This window comes from Rhinatrema bivittatum, chromosome 15 (assembly GCF_901001135.1).
Source record: "Rhinatrema bivittatum chromosome 15, aRhiBiv1.1, whole genome shotgun sequence".
NCBI classification, from domain to species: domain Eukaryota; kingdom Metazoa; phylum Chordata; class Amphibia; order Gymnophiona; family Rhinatrematidae; genus Rhinatrema; species Rhinatrema bivittatum.
The window spans coordinates 50,714,139-50,732,328 of record NC_042629.1 but is presented as its reverse complement, the minus strand read 5'-3'; the positions used below and the strand labels follow the sequence as shown (position 1 = coordinate 50,732,328).

General features: G+C 45.0%; 1 protein-coding gene across 33 annotated transcripts in view; it reads left to right on the top strand.

The window, feature by feature from the left end:
* Positions 1-18,190, top strand: part of ABI3BP (ABI family member 3 binding protein) — a 293,742-nt gene that overhangs the window by 261,193 nt on the left and 14,359 nt on the right. For 32 of the 33 annotated variants that reach the window (XM_029577766.1, XM_029577758.1, XM_029577750.1 and 29 more), the window contains 2 exons: positions 9,637-9,716; positions 12,070-12,099. In XM_029577766.1, the coding sequence (XP_029433626.1) occupies positions 9,637-9,716; positions 12,070-12,099 (110 nt within the window). Of the gene's footprint in view, positions 1-9,636; positions 9,717-12,069; positions 12,100-13,072; positions 13,210-18,190 lie in introns of all 33 variants that reach the window. The other variant, XR_003852746.1, reaches the window with a different exon arrangement.

The following is an 18,190-nucleotide window of genomic DNA, read 5'->3' as shown; positions in this document are numbered from 1 at the left end:
CATGCAGGCATCACACTGACATGGAAAAGCTTGGACTCGGGGAAGAAGGTTCTTCAAAACAGGCTGTGTAGTGGTAAAAAGACACTCAAGCTAAGCACACATCGGCTGTACTATGAAGCCCTACTTATCGGCAGTATCCTCCCAAAAGCAAGAATGGACTTTCTCCCTTCCTCTCCAATGCCAACAACCCAAAATGACAACAGCTAAAATATGAATAGCACTCCCAAACTGACCTCACATTCACCCTTTCCTGGCATGCATTGCACCAGCTTCCAGCTTCAGCCTGCCTGCCGCATTTAACATAATAACGTAAACATGATGGCAGAAAAGGACCAAACGGTCCATCCTGTCTGCCCAGCAAGCTTCTTATGGTCGAATCTGCTGTGCCATGCAGGTTACCCCCATGTTTCTCTTAAGGGTGGCAACTGCTGCTCCATGCATTTATCTCCAAGCCTTATGATAACCCATAAAAAATGTACTGCTAGCAACAGTTTTACTGGGTGAGGAGCCTTCTTGAAAATTCAGACAGTGCTGCTTGATGTGCTTTGCTTATGGACTTGGCCATAGAAGCAGTCCTGTGTTTTTTCCCTTCTGTCTGTGCATCAGTTCCCCAGACTGTAAAAGTCAGGGCCCTCATTGCCTGCTATCTTAATTCCATTTTCACTTTGCCCCCTGCCATTGAAGCAGAGAGCAACGATGGAGTTGTATCAACAGTATCAAGGTTTATTGGTTAAGGTTAGTAACTGCTGCACCAGCAAGTTACCTCCATGTGCTTGTTTCTTCCTTTCCATCCTCTAGCCTTTAGGGATCCACAGTGTTCATTCCATGCCCATTTGAATTCTTTCACTGTTTTCATCTTCACCACCTCCTCTGGAAGGGCATTCCAGGCATCCACCATCCTCTCTGTGAAGAAATAGTTCCTGACGTTGGTTCTGAATCATCCTTCGTGGAGTTTCATTTTGTGATCCCTAGTTCTACTGATTTTTTTTCCCCCCAATGGAAAAGATTTGATGTTTGTGCATCATTAAAACCTCTCAGGTATCTGAAGGTCTGTATCCTATCTCCCCTGCACCTCCTCTCCTCCAGGCTATACATATTCAGATCCTTTAGCTTTGCACTGTGTAATATCTGCCTCTCCTCCTATTTACGTGATTTGGAAGAAGAAAGCATTTGCTTGGCTTCCTTCTGCTCCATGTGGAAGAACAATTACCCACAGAACAGTAACTGAAATAAATAAAATGAATTTCATCTGCCCAAATGTTTTTATTAGCCTGTGCGGTTGAAGTAAATGTGAGATGCCAGAACACAAAGAAGGACTCTCACAGGTTGGCTGGGCAGCTGCTGGTTGGATGCACAGGTGTTGGCTTCAACAGTTGAGAGATGTCTTGACTTGCATGGGAGACGATCTGCATGCCTTAGAAATTGATTCTGCTTTCTTTCTTTATTCTCTCTCACTGTGTCCTTGAATTCTCAGATTCCTAGGCATGACCTGCTTTTCAGAACATAGAATGAATCCAATTCGCTCTCAGAGAGTGGATCTTAGCATGCATTGCACCAACATCCCAGAAGTGGACAGAAACATAGAATATGACAACAGTGGGCCAGCCACGTGGCTTAGTGGTAGCGCTGTGCATTACCATACAAGAGTTAAGGGGGGGGGAGGGGAGGCAGCATCTGGGTTTGAGTTCCGGCTCAGGTCTTCTGCTCCTTGAGTCGCCCGAGTATAGAGATGCTTCAAAGGCAGCGTTCCCAAGCCCCAGGGGTGAGGGTCATAGTCCTTGTGTAGTGGTGAGATCTGATGGCCGGATATAGGACCCATGGTTGCAGGGTTCCAGTAGGAGCAGTGACTGCCCTAAAATAAGCTGGGAGGGGGATATAACGTATGGAAGAATATTTCCAGGTAATTGTGAATGAAGGCTCAGGGCACCCAGATCCCAGCCCTGGTTCCGATTGGAGCTGGAAGCCCAAAGGAGCAGGAGAAAACTGGCAAGTTGAAAAAAAAAAAAAAAAAAAGAGGAGCAGAAGAATATGGCAGCAAGGAAGGACCATAATCTGCCAAGTCTGCCTCGGTGACACCTCTGCATTTACCTTCATTTCCTCACAACTAGGGATCCAGGCCGTATTAAATTCCGATGCTGATTTTTGTCTCCTTCACCTGCCCTGGGATGCTGCTTCATGCGCCCGCCACTCTTTCCATAAAGATGTCCACAGCGCTGACTCACTAAAACTCTCCTTTCGGTATTACCTCTGGTAAGCAAGGCCTGGGCCCCTTGGCTCTCCACTTACAGTAGCACAGAGGTGGCAGTTATTTCATTATTGTCTTGTGATGTTTTGTATTCAGAAGCAGTGCACAATTCTGGTCGCTGCATCTCAAAAAAGTTGCGATGGAGAAGGTACAGAGAAGGGCAACCAAAATGATAAAGGGGATGGAACAGCTCCCCTATGAGGAAAGGCTGAAAAGGTTAGGGCTGTTCAGCTTGGAGAAGAGACGGCTGAGGGGGGATATGATAGAGGTCTTTAAGATCATGAGAGGTCTTGAACGAGTAGATGTGACTCGGTTATTTACATTTTCGAATAATAGAAGGACTAGGGGGCATTCCAAGAAGTTAGCAAGTAGCACATTTAAGACTAATCGGAGAAAATTCTTTTTCACTCAATGCACAATAAAGCTCTGGAATTTGTTACCAGAGGATGTGGTTAGTGAGTTAGTGTAGCTGGGTTCAAAAAAGGTTTGCATAAGTTCTTGGAGGAGAAGTCCATTAATGGCTATTAATCAAATTTACTTAGGGAATGGCCTCTGCTATTAATTGCATCAGTAGGATAGGATCTTCTTGGTGTTTGGGTAATTGACAGGTTCTTGTGACCTGGTTTGGCCTCTGTTGGAAACAGGATGCTGGGCTTGATGGACCCTTGGTCTGACCCAGCAAGGCAATTTCTTATGTTGCTGGAGCTTGGCTCTGTTGCCTCCTTCGTGGCCTATTCCTAGGTCTTCTTTCTTTGTAGTGTTTTCCATCCAAGGCTGAAAGCGCTATAGTAGTGACTCAATCCATCCATCTGTCTGGGGACACAATAACTTCTCCAAACATTCACTAACTGGGTCCAAACTTGGGTGAGAGGATGATGGATCATGGGCCTAGCATCTCTCCTGTAGATGATCTTGAGCTGCTAAGGGTGAGGCCTTTTTCAATGGGGTCAAAGTTGAAAAGTGCTAGAAAATCCATACCTAAGTCTGGCTTTCACGTTCTTCCTCGTTTGTTGTATTAAAAAACTGTCCTGGATAAGGAGAGAAAGAGCTTGCAAGTGGTCCTGCTCTAGGGCTGGCAGCTGGGATTTATCCTTGGTGGTATGGACAGCAACGATTGAGAAGACTGGATGGGCCGTTTAGTCTCTTTTTCTGTCATCATCTACGGTGTTGCTGCAGTGCGCTCTTTTAATTACTAGCTTTGAAAAGCGGAGAAGCAGCAAAACGATCACTTTCCCTTGAAAGTAATAACGACCAGTTCTTTTTGCACATCTGGAGAAAGGCCCCCTGTGATCTCCAAAGCTCCTGCATATCCTCATGTTTCGATGGTTTGTACTGGACCAACATAAGAATTATCACAAACAGCAAAGACGTTGCTTTTTCCTTCAGGACCCATGCTTCAAGCAGACTCTGCACCAAACTGAAATGATACAAGTGGCCACGCCTTTCTGAAGAACAACATGAAAAAAAACCCCAAACCATCATCAGTCATGCTGGACTCTGCTTTTCAAAATGTGTGCTCTGTGAACATGGAATGGGATAAAAAGAAGAAAAAAAACCACATCCCATGAGCAACATTCAGGGCTCCCATTGCAGAGAAACCGGGAAGATGCGTTACAGCTGTACTGCAAGTGTAGCAATGATACCCTCCTGGTCTTCCCAGTGGGGGAACAAGTCAGGGCAAAACTGAGGTAGTTTCTGGCACTGGAGCAAAGCTCTGCTTTGTCTGCCATGTTGAGGTTTAGTCAAACTGCCAGGAGACATGGGTAAAAGCACTTAAAATTAAATATAAATTTCTTATTTTTTCCAAAAATCTCCTGCTGTAATCCATCACACATTCTGATTAGGTTGTTATTTTGACCACTCTCTACTAGAAGGGAACATAAGTGCATTACACATCAACATGTTTATTTTTTTTCCAGGAAAGTGTTAGTGTTTTTCCATATAGTTAGATTTTTTGCTAAACTCTTCCATGGGAAGCTGTATTTTTGCCACATTAAATTTTATTTTGGGCACAGAGTCCCAGTGGGAGAAGGCAGGACTGTGCAACGGTGGCAAACATTACCATTGCTTAAAATGACATTTAATAGTTCATGCAACGCTTCCTCTTACATTTTAATGACCACTGAGTAAATTCTATTGCCCTCTGTAATGTGTTGGAGGAAAAAGCATAGTGAAGAGCTTTAGTGATGAAGAAATATAAATATGAACCACTTCTAGGATCATCCACTTTTATTTAAGAAGGTCTGAGTCACATTAAAATACCTTCAGTTTCCATAAAAGAGAGAGAACAATTGCAAATGTTTATTTGTTTACTGCTGGGAATATACAACTAATAAAATTAATTTTAAGTTCAGGCATTTTAACGGTTTCTTCCATCCACCAATAATTTGTTTGGCAATGGTTAGAAATGTTTTCTTGGAGGGGGAAGGTTTTTGTGGGGGGTTTGTGGCAAAACATGTCCGGGTACCCTCAATAAACGTTTGCTCCAGTGGTAGCATTTTTCCAAATTTTGCCATGTTTTTCTCCATTTGAAAACCCTGCGATATTTTCAGATGTCCATCTAGACTGAATTTTGCACACGCGCCAAACTGTCAATAAACTGAACCCCATCAAAAGACTAAGAGGTGAGGATAATAATGTAAAAAGGAACTCGCAGACTGAGCCAAAGGTTGCAGGTGGGTCTGTTCTGATCAGTGGGCTCTGCTGGGGATGCCAAGGTCAGCAGCCGCTGCTGGTGGTGGCAGTTCCTGTACTGCCAGGTGTGCTAAGAGCTGGCATTCTGAGCAGGTTCAATGACAACCCTCTCTGCAGCTCTCTGGAGTCTGGCAGCGGAAAGGACCGTGGGAGCAGTTCAGCGTGGCCATTCATGGCTGCTGATGGTCAGGCTTTAGACTGGAAAAATCTGCTGATGAAATCATCATTCAGACGCTCACCAATTTCTTGGATCTGTTATGAGGTTACCTCATTCTGCAGGGAAAAAGTTAAAACTCATCTATGTATGCACTCCTCCCCTGCCAGCTTCTTTCGACCATTCTTGTGCACAGATGAGATGCCAGTCACATCCACTACTGTATTCCCCTTGATATCATCTTGTTTCTCTCAAACACCCGCTTCTCCTACCTCTGCCTATGTTTAATTTAAATTCCACTTGTGTGCTTACAAAGTATGCTAATAAGTTACATGCAAGAAGGCTTTTATTGATGTCTACACTGGATTTGCCAACATGAAATACCAAAGTACAAATTCGGTCAAGCAGAGATTTAGGGTTTATGTGATGAAATGTTGGCAAGCTATTGGAATAATCTTAACACCGCATTAGGCACAGTTGGGTTGAATATCAAGTTTACAAAAGCATTTGACTTTCCAAAAAGTCTTGTTGCTCCGGTAGAGAATTTTACGAGTCTCCTTCTGCCAAGCAGTGTGGTGGAAAGGAAAGGTCCAAGTTGTGCAAGGTCTTGTCTTGTTATGAAATGGCTGAGATTTCAATAGCCGGTATCTCAGCGAGGAGCTCTTGGAGGTGATGCAGTTCAAAGACTAAAGCACATATAGCACGATAATTACAGATCATAATTGTCAATGTGTTCTCTAAGGCATCCGTACTCCTTCAATTGTCGAGCACTAGAACCTGAAAGAGAGGACCTGGTAGGGAACCTCACTTTAAATGTGGAACATATTCACCTGAATAATTAAAACAAAAAGCCCTGGGCTGACAAATACTGTGTGCACTGCCATGGGGGAAGGTCCCTGGTAGAGTCCCCAGTTGGCTGGAATGCTGCAGTATTCATGGTAGCCCAAGGTGGGGGAGGAAGTCATGATCATTGTTTAAGGAATGGCACCTGGTGGCTGGATTCAGGGCCAGGCAGCAGCCTGGTGCACAGTCCCCCACCCCACCCCAGGACACAGAACCGTCACTGCTATGACCAGACAGGGTATGTTGGGGAAGGTGTATAGTATAAGGGAACACTCCCCGGGGAGTTGTGAATGAAGGCTCATGACTCCAGTTCCCGGCCCTGGTTCCGACTGAACTGGAAACCCAAAGGTGCAGGCGGAAACCAAATCATTGCCTGGGGCTGCTGATCCTTTAACTGGCCACAAAATATTTGGATCGAATTGCTGCTACCCGGATTGCTTTACCATCTGCAAGAGAGTGATTTTGGCAAGGATGATGATAGGAAAATGGGAGCTAGGAAGGGGAAAATTCCATTGATCATAAAACCTTGAAACACTTCAGGTAGCGGTGGAATGCAGGGCCGATTAAGCTCCTTCTGTCATCACTGCCAGGGGCCGGATCAATCTCCTTCTGCTGTTGCTGTCAGGGGCTGGATGAAATTCACTCAAGGGCCCCATAACGCTGGGGAGGGGGGGGGGGAATAGTTGAAAATGATCCAAAATATCATTCACAGACTCATCCGCACAAAGTTACGCTTGCTCATTGCAGCCCGTGACCTGGGGGCGTTAATTTACACACAGACTTTTTAAAATCGGGTAAATCCCAACGCCACCCCCTTTCTCCCCTGGAGCCGCCTAACGTCTTTTGGGGGCGTGCGCATGAAAGAATGCTGGAAATTGGGTTGCGTGCATACGTCGATGTGCACAAACCCCGCCCGATGTTATAAGCAGTAACGTTAAAGTTACCCCTTAAATGCTAACACCCCCTGCGGAATGAAATGGAGTTTGGAATGGAAAGCTGAGATTCTCTTAATTCCATCTTTTTTTTTGCTGACGCCCAACTGAATCCACTCGAACACTCTTTGCTGGCACCGCTGCCCTCTATCGGATCAAATACTACAGAACCAAGAGGGGGGTGGGGGAGGGGAGGGTTTGGATGCTGAGCAAAATCCGACTCTCCGTTTAGATTAACCCCAGCGGGCAGCGACCTGTGCACCTGTAGTGATCGATTTGAGCTCCTTGCGTGTAGAAAGATGTAGATTTTTTTTTTTTTTTTTTTTAAATCGTGGCATCGCTCTTCTTCTTCTCTATCTGCAGTGCATATCGGGCTTGCACGATAGCGACACAGTCTGAATAGAAGGGGGCACGCTAAAATCGCTTCATTTCTTTTCTGTAGCCCACGGCTCAGTGGTATTGCGTCCCCTGGTCAAGAGTGGGGAAAAAAAATAATGGTTTCCTGGTAATGTTCCAGATTCCTGGTTTGTCTCTGGATTCAGCAGCTCTAACAGCATTTGATATAATCAGATGGGGTAAGAGTGCTTGGTGGTGTTCAGCTGTCTTATTTTATAAAAGATGTGAACATTCCCAGTAGGTCAGAGTGGAGGAACGGGCTGGCTGGGATACTGGATTCCTGGAGGATTTTGACTGCTGTTTTGCAGGTCGTATCTACCCCTACTAAACTCTTGTTGCACAGCTTCCATGAGCTACCACAGTCCGTGGTTAGGGGTAGGATGAATTGCACCTGGCACACCAAATGCCTTTTCCATCAGCAGAGCTAATAAATCAGCTTCCCTCCCTCACGGCCCCCTACAAAAAAAAAAAAAAAAACCCCAAAAAAACCAGAAACAAAAGCTCTAGAAGCAAGTAGGACTTGCAGCTCGCTCCGGACCCGTAGCCCTGAGGACCGTCTGGAGGGTTTCCTGGCACCTGTAGCGTTCTAAGTGCAGCTCTCTGCTTCCTCTCGTTGGGTTTGGAGACCGCTGGCCCAGCCACAAGGCAGAACCTGCTTTTGAGGATGCAGTTCCTTTTGCATTGTGGTTAGCGCTGGCTGACAGTGGACTGTTTTTGCCAGTTTTCAGTGGCTAGAAGTGCAATTACTATGCTCTAACGCCAAAACAGCACACACTTCTGTTTGCTTTTTGCTGCAATAAATACCTTGGGTTTTTTTTTTCTCAGCATGCATAATTCATGGGCTCAGTAGGAGAAGAAAATACAAAAATGTCTTGAGTGGGGGCCAGCTGGAGCTTAAAAGCCCAGAGCTGAAGCCTGAGCTTCAATCCTGCCCCTTCCTTGGGGGATAGGGGAGATCACAAGCAGCTGAAGGAAATTTCACTCTGAATACTGTACATTGCGTTATTTGAAAGCATTCATGCACAGGCTGAATTGTGTGGCTTTTTATAACTCCGATGACACCTGGGTTTGATTTTTGGAAGTCTGGCTTACCTCCTCTCTGGCTTCTGGTCTTCCTCCCAGTCACCTTACTTGCTGTCAAAATCCTCGGCTCCATGGAGCTTCTCTTCTGCTCCCCCCCCAATGCAGTATAGGAAGTGAGGGACATGGATGGAGGCTTTGTCTCTGAACCCCTGCACAAGTGAGCCAGCTAAGTCTTATTGAGGTCAGGTAAAACAAGCAGGACTCCCTCCCTCCTGGGCACGGTGAGCACGGTCCTGACATAACCGGGGGATGTCAACCTATCCAGAATCAAAAACCACGAATGAGCAGAACTGCAAACCCAAAAGGCCCTTGTGAACCACAACCATCCCTAGCCCTCCTAAATCAGGGAGGGAAAAGAATAGCAATGGCTTAATCCAGCCCTGCTCTTTCATACCCGTGTCAAGTAAACGTAAAATAATCTTGCTTTTAATCTAAAAAAAATTATTAAAATGCAAAAAGCAAGAGACCTGGGAGGGGATTGTCTTTCCCCTACACGTCACACGAGAGAGAACATCCTTAATAAATCTGAGCTCTTTGATACCCACAACACTGTGAGATGATTGATTACCCTTGGCAAAGCAATATCCCCCAGCATTTCCATATACCATCTTAATTGCTCATAACCCAGTACTTTAAGGAGCTGCTTAAAATTACAGCTGACCAACAGCAAGAATGGAAAAACACAGTCAGCAGCCAGCCAGCCGGTGACAGTGCTGTGCAAGGGATCCAACCTCTGCTCCTTGGTCAGTCCGGTCTGGGAATACCGAGGCTGATGGTGCTCACAGCCTCCTGGGAGGAAGGACTGCCAGCCAAGACCAGGGTGCACGCTGCGCATATACCAGGGTCCAGGATCATTTCTGTGATAGTTTGTCCAGATGGGAGGGGGGAGAGCATCATGGCACTGTGTTCCTAGCAAGAGCTGGTTCCAATCGTGTTAGAAGCCCAAAAGCACTTTGGTGAGCCGAGAATAAATGGGAGGAAAAGAATATCACACTTTCTCCTTGGTATGTTGTTTGACTTTTGACGAGTCCAATAACTGACAATGAGTGTGAGTGGATGTCTCCTTCTTGTGGTTGACACTGTGAGCACTGCCGAGGGGGAGGAATGTGATGCCCAACGGGACACACGTTAAAAGAATCGAGAGCGTAAATATAATTGGGCTAAGGAATGCACCAAAGTGAAGGACAGACATGAGTAACCATAAAACGTTCAATCCTGAGTGTAGTTGGAGGGAGTGGGGACTTCACAAATAACATCCTAACATTGGGTCTCTGGCTTTCTGTTTGCAGCTATGAATTCAAAGTGAAACCCAAAAACCCTCTGGGTGAAGGTCCAACCAGCAACACAGTGGCATTTAATACAGAATCGGGTAACTATTGCAATAGGTTTGCTGATGAAAGTTGAGAAAGACTTGCAGATTGCATAAAATAGTATCTTTTTTAGATAAGGAAAGGCTAACCAGAACTTAAGGTGGAATTTATTTTTTTTTCATTTAGTGCTATACTATTTAAAAAAAAAAAAAAAAAAAAAAATTCACATTGAAACAGGATTCGTAAATCCTGGCCAGTTTAGGTCTCTTCAAAAGCAGCCAGGCTTAGACCAAGTTTAAATTGAGAATTCTGTCCAAAATACTAGACGCAAAGATCCCACTTGTTAGGGCCCGCCCAAAACGGGCGCCCGGGATTTTATTAGTAGAATGTTATACCCCGAGTCTGTAGGAAGCAGGGATCTCTGTGTGCTGAGGTTGTTCCACGTCTGGTTGGGCCACTCCTGGTTTCGTCCCTTTGCGTGTAGGGACTTTTGAAGTTGTGTTTTTCCTAAAAACATATAGATAGGTCTAGTTTAATGGGACAAAGCCAACATGGATTTAACCAAAGGAAATCTTGCCTCACCAATTTCCTACCTTTTTTTGAGACTGTAAACAAACCTGTGGATAAAGGTGAGCCAGTCGATTATAGTGTATCTATATTTCTAGAAAGCATTTGACAAAGTCCCTCATGAGAGACTTCTTAGGAAACTAAAATGTCATGGGATGGGGGCAGTGGCCTATTGTGGATTACCAACTGGTTAAAAGATAGAAAACAGAGAGTAGGGCTAAACGGTAAATTTTCCCAATGGAGAAAAGTGAATAGTGGAGTGCCCCAAGGTTTTGTTCTAGGACCATTGCTTTTTAATATTTATAAATAACCTGGAAATGGGAACAAGTGAAATGATCAAATTTGCTGATGACACAAAATTATTCAAAGTTGTTAAATCATAAGAGGATTGTGAGAAATTGCAAGAGGACCTTGAAAAACCGGGAGACTGGCATGCAGATGGCAAAATAAATTGAATGTGGACAAGTGCAAAGTGATGCACTTAGGAAAGAGAAACCCATATTATAGCTACACAATGCAAGGTTCCACATTAGGAGTCACCACTCAGGATCTAGGCATCATCATTGATAATACATTGAACTCTTCTGCTCAGTGTGCAGCAGCAGCCAAGAAAGCAAATAGGATGCTAAAAATTATTGGGAAAGGAACAGAGAATATCACAATGCCTCTGTATTGCTCCATGGTGCAATCTCATTTTGAGTATTGTGTGCAGTTGTGGTCACTGCACCTCACAAAAGATATAGCAGAATTAAAAAAGGTATAGAGAAGGGCAACCAAAATGATAAAGGGGATGAAACAATTCCCCTATGAAAAAAGACTAAAGAGGTTAGGACTCTTCAGCATGGAGAAGAGATGGCTGAGGGGGAAATATGATAGAGGTATATAAAATGAGTGGATTGGAATGAGAAAATGTTAATCAGTTTACTCTTTCGAAAAATGCAAAGACCAGAGGGGACACAATGAAGTTACTGGGTAATACATTTAAAAATAATAAAATATTTTTTGACTCAACACATAATTAAGCTCTGGAATTCATTGCCAGAGGATGTGGTGAAAGCTAATAGTGTAGTTGCATTTAAAAAAGGTTTGGACAAGTTTCTGGAGGAAAAGTCCATTAACAATTATTAAGGGAGACTTGCAGAAATCCACTGCTTATTCTTGGAATATGCAGCTTGGAATCTGCTACCCCTTGGGATCCTGCCAGGTACTTGTAGCCTGGCTTGGCCACTGTTGGAAACAGGATACTGGGCTTGATTGACCTTTGGTCTGAATCAATATGGTGAGTCTTATGTTCCTGCTCTTCCAAGACATTTAATTCAACTTTACTGTCCTGATAGAAATGGGGTAGTAGTCTTAAAGGGAGAGATAAAAAAAAAAAAGGGGTCGCTGACGTGATTTAAAAAGAGCATTTAACTAATTTAGTATTTGCCCTGCTGCCAGCAAAGAGATTGCTTATAAAACCCTGATGAGAATATGATACCCATAGTAAGTTCATTTCAGTTTCCATGTCTGACAGCCTCCTCCAAAAAGACAAAAAAAAAAAACCCACGATGGCATGCAACACAGCACTCAAATATAGTAGCATCTACAGCAGATCTGTTCACAGGCAACAAATAACAAAAGCATCAAACCAATAGCAATATACATCAAATATCTAACACACACAGCAAAATTGCAACACCACCAAAAGAATAAATGTAAAATACAATTACAGTGATGCACATGCTAACGTCACCTCAGTGCTATAGAAAGAGTCTCTGCCATTTTCGGTAGAATTCTAGTTCTCAAAGTATTTATTAAATGGGATTCTGTTGATGTAACTCTTTGCTTCTATTTTTCCTTCAGCTGACCCCAGAGTGAGTGAGTCTATATCAGGTAAGCTCTGCCCATCTATATATTTTCAGATTCCTTCATCTTTCCTTCCACTTAATAGCCAGTTTTTACGGATGAGGACTGTGACTCGCTCCCTGGGTATGCACGCCTTGTAACAATCCATACTCGAATTCACAGATGGCATTACCGGATTCCCACACATCATAAAACTTCGCATCAGTCTAAATATTTACTTGGAAAAAAAAAAAAAAAAAGAAAGTGCAGATTGGGTGGAGGATCAGGCCTCTTCCAGCCTTAGTGGCGTGGCGCAGGCCCTTTCTGCATGACCAGTGTAACTGGATACTCTACACCAGTCTCATGTAAAGGTACTAATAAGTGTTTTAACAGCAAAGAAATCAAAACAGCTCTCTAGCTACAGTAATTCAGGACAACAGCCAATCCTTGAATAAGATACTTTTTTTTTTTTTTCAAAGAGCAAAAGAAGTGCAGAAGAGACTATGTGGCATTTACTACTGTTTAAAATCAGGAGTATCTATAAAGAATGCACATAGTAATTTTTCAAATACAATACCACATCTCATTTTAATAAGGAAGCCAGGGACTCTGGACATGGATGCATATGGTCTTCTCCCTTTTTCCCCACATCAGAGATTTTGATGATTAAATAATCACGATGAGCTCCATAGAGAATGATCCTATGAAAACGCAGGACCCTAGTATTACTGAGATCCTGCTGGCCTTATGGGAGAGTTTGAAAAAAAAAATAGGTACTTGTGAAGGAATTTACTGAGTTTGAAAGCCAAAGGCCAACCTCTCTGTGAACTCATTTATTGCTTTGTACTGTGAAAAGCTAAAAAAAAAAAAATGCTTACAAACAGGCAAGAATCTGTGAACTGTAGTTATGCTAGTAGTTCTACAGTGAGAAAGGTGAAATTGAATCTTACCTGTTAATTTCCTTTCCTTGAGACCTATCAGACCAGTCTAAAAACTTCTGGGATTTCCCCTCTTTCACCAGCAGGTGGAGGCAGAGAACTTAATCTTCGGTGCTATATATTCTGGGATAGCTGAAGTCCTTCAGTAGCTTACTGCTCTAGCTCGAACAACCTACTTATACATATTTTTTCAGGAGACAAAGAAGGAGCAGATTAGTAGGTGAGTGAAATAATACACTTTGAATCTATGGACTTCTTGTGTCCACCCCTTCTTTCTCTGAGATGCCCGAGGAGACAGCTGACTGCATCCATATGATTGCATTTCCATTAGTCCCTGCCTGCTTCCTGATTCTCCTATTATTTTCTTTTCTGGGTGGGTTGTAGACTAGACTGATCTGCTAGGACACAAGAAAAGGAAATTAACAGGTAAGATTAAATATCACCTTCCTTTTCGTCCTGCAGACCATTCTAAAAACGTCTGGGATGTGCCAGAGCAGTGCTACAATGGGAGGGGTACGGTTTCTATCGCTGTCAGCACTTTCCTGCCAAACCTTGCCTCCTCCCTTGTGTACAGATCCAGTTTATAGTGCTTTACAAACAAATGTAATGATGACATTCAGGTTTCTCTATACCTTTTAGAATGGGATCTCCTCCCTTTTTTTTTTTTTTTTTTTGTGGGTTTCTCCTGTTTCCCCAGATCCGGGGACTGGACCACTTGTTGAAGGAGGGGGCATACTTGTTTTTTTTTTTAACAGTCTCACAGCCATATCCTCTCTTTCCCCTACCTCCTCTTTCTCCCCCTCCAAGTCCTCTCCTGATGCCAGAGGGCAACTGCTGGGGAAAGGCCTAAGGGGGCTTTGGCTTCCTATGGGGGCTCTCTTTTCCTTCTATCTGGGCTGTTTTGGCCTCTCCTCCTCCTCCAGCCTTATCCGGGAGGCGACTCCTTTTCCCTCTCCCCCCACCCCCCCTTCATTTCATAATAAGCTGTGTGCGTCATTAATATAAATTCAGAGGAGAATTGTCCTCGGTCATTTCCTCTTCCATCTTATCAGACGTCTACCCCTTTCTGCTTGGGCCTGCTTCCTCTCTCGGCTCCCTTCTTGGGCCTTCCACCGCTTCTCTGCCACGTTCGGCCCTTCCATTGCTGTCTCGCTGTGCCGGGAGTTAGCCCTGCACTATTTCACTCGCGGCTGCCACATTTTCTTGCTCTCCCACCTCCAGATTCCCTTTCCCTACCTGGGTGGCTTCCTTGAGCGGGTCCGTCTCGCGTTTGCGGCAGAAAGAGCCCACTATGGTGCTCTGCTTGCGGTGGCCGCGGTGGAGACATTTCCTCCCTCCTATCTGCCTTCATGATAACGGGTTCTAATTCGGGCCACGGTACTGCTCCTCCTCGGCATCCCCTGTAGTCTTGCTTTCACCCTGGTTTGTGCAACCCCCGCGCTCTGCGGGGGAAAGGGGAACCTTGCACCAGCCTAAAAAGAGGTCCCACGCAACTGCTTCTCTTTGTTACTTTAAGGTTTGTTTTATTGGGGGGGGGGGGGGGTTTCCTGCTATCCCGGTCTTTCTTCACCTGCCAGAGGCAGAGAACACAACTGAAGGGCTTCCGGCTATCCCAGAATATACAGCACCCAAGGAAAAAGGACCTTCTCTGCCGCCACCTGCTGGTGAAAGATGGGAAATCCTAGAAGTTTTTAGACTGGTCTGCAGGACAAAAAAGGAAGTAAACAATTAACAGAAAGGGAGAATTTACCGAACACTCGCACAGCTGTACTTGGAATTGATAAGAAGACAAGCCAAGGAGTGGGCATTACTCCTATTCCAAGTAATTGCCAATTTTTACTGTATAAAAAAATGAGAATAGCTAGAGGGGGGAGCGAGATCGCATCCCGGACATGATAGAGCAGACTCATCCTTTGCAAATAAAAGCTTTGCTATATATAATTTTATTATTTATTTATGTAGGCATTCACTTTAGTGTTATCTGATTTTACTTATTCTCTGCTCTATCTTCTTATTGATTAAATTAACCTATCAGAAAGACCTGGAACCGCGATGTACTGAGTCAGAGTATGCGTGTGAGTATTTGTGTGGGGAATAAGCTCCTAGGTCCAAGCCCCCAGGTATAATCCCAGTAACTGTGTGTGTGGGTGCAGCCCTCTGCCACCTCTCTCCATATAAGAAAAAAACACGTTGAATATACAATAGCTTAACACTGAAAATTACATTCCAGTCATGGGATTCCTGGCAGATTCTGCAATCTTTTGCTAGATCGGCATCTGCATTATCTAAAAATATTGTGCATGAGCTTTTCAAAATCCCAGAGGCATGTCACATCAGAGACCTCAATCGCGGGTGTAGAAGGGAGCTTCGTGGCTTCAATAGATCATCCATAACATTTTGGGAAACACTTACATTGATCCAATAAAATCCGTCGCAGCATGCATCTGTATCCTCCAGAAGCCATGCAGCTACTGGATCGCTGTGTTACGTTCTCCACTCTCTAGAGTTTCTTATCTGGATGGGATTTCTTTTGCATTGCTCTTGGTCTCTTTCCTGATTTCCTAGGGTCTGTCTTCTCCTAACTTTTTCCTGGCACTCCTATCAATTTTACTTTAGTTTTTCACTTCTTTTGTTCTAAATGCTCCTTCATTTGTTCTCAGACTCTAAGTTTCTCCCTTACATGACCATCACGTCACTCTCTCTGTATTCTCACATCTGGATCTCTTCTTTCCTATCTTTCATCTCGCACTCCATTTCTCCCTATCCTAATACTTCACTTACCCAGTGGTCCCCTCCGTTGCTCCTCTCACCCCCCATGGATTGTTCCCTCCAATTAATCTCTTGCTATCTGGCTATCAGCCACGACCCCATCAATCCCCCTCATCCCTACACTGACTCTCAGTCCCTTTCAACTCCCCTAATCCCATGTTCTCCTATTCTTTTCATCAACCCCAACCTGGTTCCCTCTGCCTTCAATTATCCACTCTCATACTTCACTCCCTCACCCTCTCTCTTATTAGCTCTCATCCCAAGTCATTCCCCACCCCCCAATAATCTCTCTGGCTCTATATCAAACATGCTCCCCCATCACATCTTATAGCTCCACACACCAACCCCTATCACCCTTGTTCCTCTCTCGCAATCCCTTTCTCCTCCAATCTATAGCTCACACTCTCACCACTCCTTGTCCACCCTCATCACCACCTCTAGCTTTCTGTCACCCTCCCTCCCCCTTCACCACCTTGGACTCTCTCACACCTCATTTCCTCTGCTGCACCCCCATTCCATCTCTGGCTCTCTTCACCCCATCACTACCTCTCCCTTAATCTTTTTTGCGTCTCTTCCCCCAGGCATTGTGCTCCTTCAGTTCGCCCCCACATCCCTCCTCCTACATGGTTTTCATGGATCCCCATATCCTGGCTGTTTCTAATCCCCTTAGAGAGCCCAGGTGTGCACTGCTGATTTCAGGGAAATGGGGGAAGGCAGGCCTGGATTTGCCAATGGGCACACTAGGCCTGTGCCTAGGATAGCAAAACTTGGGGGGCAGCAGACACACACATACAAGAATCTATCTATCTATTCATAAGCACATCTCTATATGAGAAACCTCCACACTGACAACCAGAACCTGGCAAAGAGCTGGAGGAAGAAGGGCACTAGGACTTATAATTCACAACCAAGTTTCTGGATTATAACCTGCAGCTCTGCATCGGAGTCCAGCCAAGGGGGGTAATCAGCTAGCCACAGCCAGCTGCCCAGCCTGGTCCTTAGAGCTACTGAAGCTCTAACCTGTTGGCTAAACACATTCAAGAAATTCCCCACTGCTTGAGAACTTGTTACTCCAATCACCAAGCATAGCTATCTTTACCTGAAGGTGGCCCAGATAAAATATACGACCATTCTCTCATGCAAGCTGACAGGCTGATTTCCTCAGCCTTGCCTGTGGTGTTGTCTTCTTTGGTACCTGCTCATACCAGGGACATATCATTCTCTGTGCCTGCTGTCCTGGGAGTCCACTCAACCAGGGAAATCGGCCCTCTTTGCCTGCTTCCCTGGGAGACATTCAGGTGCTTTGCTTGTTAACCTGGGAGCCTGCCTCCACCAGCATCTTCCGTGCAGTTTGCCTACTTTCCTGGGCTTCTCCTTCTAGCAGGACCTTCAGGACCCTTTGCCTCTTTCCCCAGACTTCTGCTTCTACCAGGAAGCCTAGTCTGCAACTTCCTCTGCTGAAGACACTACGGGAACATGTTACCGAGTATCCATCCATCTGTTACTGCACCAGTCTACATGTCTGCTGAGGCAGAGAACATACTAAGGAGCTGAGGCAGGGCCAGGCCTTTTATAGGGAGTGAAGTCAGCTCTTGAATGTTTGCCTCTGCCTCTATCTGTTGGCTGGGGGCCGCATCCCACCTTTACAGATGGTGTGCAGGACAAGAAGGAAGGACTCTACTCTTTGAGACTTGTGCCCGGTACCTGTGATCTGGATTGGCCACCACTGGAAACAGGCACCTGGGCTTGATGGACCCTTGGGATGGCAGTTTATAGGTTCTTATGAGCCTGCAAGGAATGAGGCCTCTTATGATTCTGTGTAAGAAAACGGGCAGTGGGGTAGGTGGGGCTCTAGAGAGAGAATGATCAGGTGCAGTTCCTCGGAGGTCAAGGGTTGGGGGTGTGACTCTAACAAAGAGAAGGGCAAACGGGGGAATGCAGTAGGGTAGGGTTCACTGGAGGACAAACTCCACTTAATGTGAGTGGATAAAGCCTGCATGAAATGAGACTTTGCCCTTCCAATAACCAAAACCAGGGCCTGGGGTGGGAGGTCACCAGTGAGCACAGATTACTTTTCAAAGACGACCTCTGAGATGAGGTAGAGCAACCGAGGGAGGCTGCATGTCAAAAAAAGAGCCCTGCGTGGCATCATTACGGAGATAAATAGCATTTTTTCCTTCTTAGGGGAAAAGCAGCGAGGTGTAGTGGCAGGGAGCTCAAAGGCTTCATCCTAAGAAAAGTGGCTCAAATTAGATTAAAGCTTCTCCTGTTGAGCCACCCCCACCACAGATTACGTTTCCAAAGCTGCCAGATTATGAAAGCTCCAAAACAGCCTCCCGGTCACAAGAACAGAGGGAAATAAATAGTGCTCTGCAATATTCCCTGCCGCCTGGGTGGAGACTGAGCGCTTCTTTGCACTAAATAATCAGTTG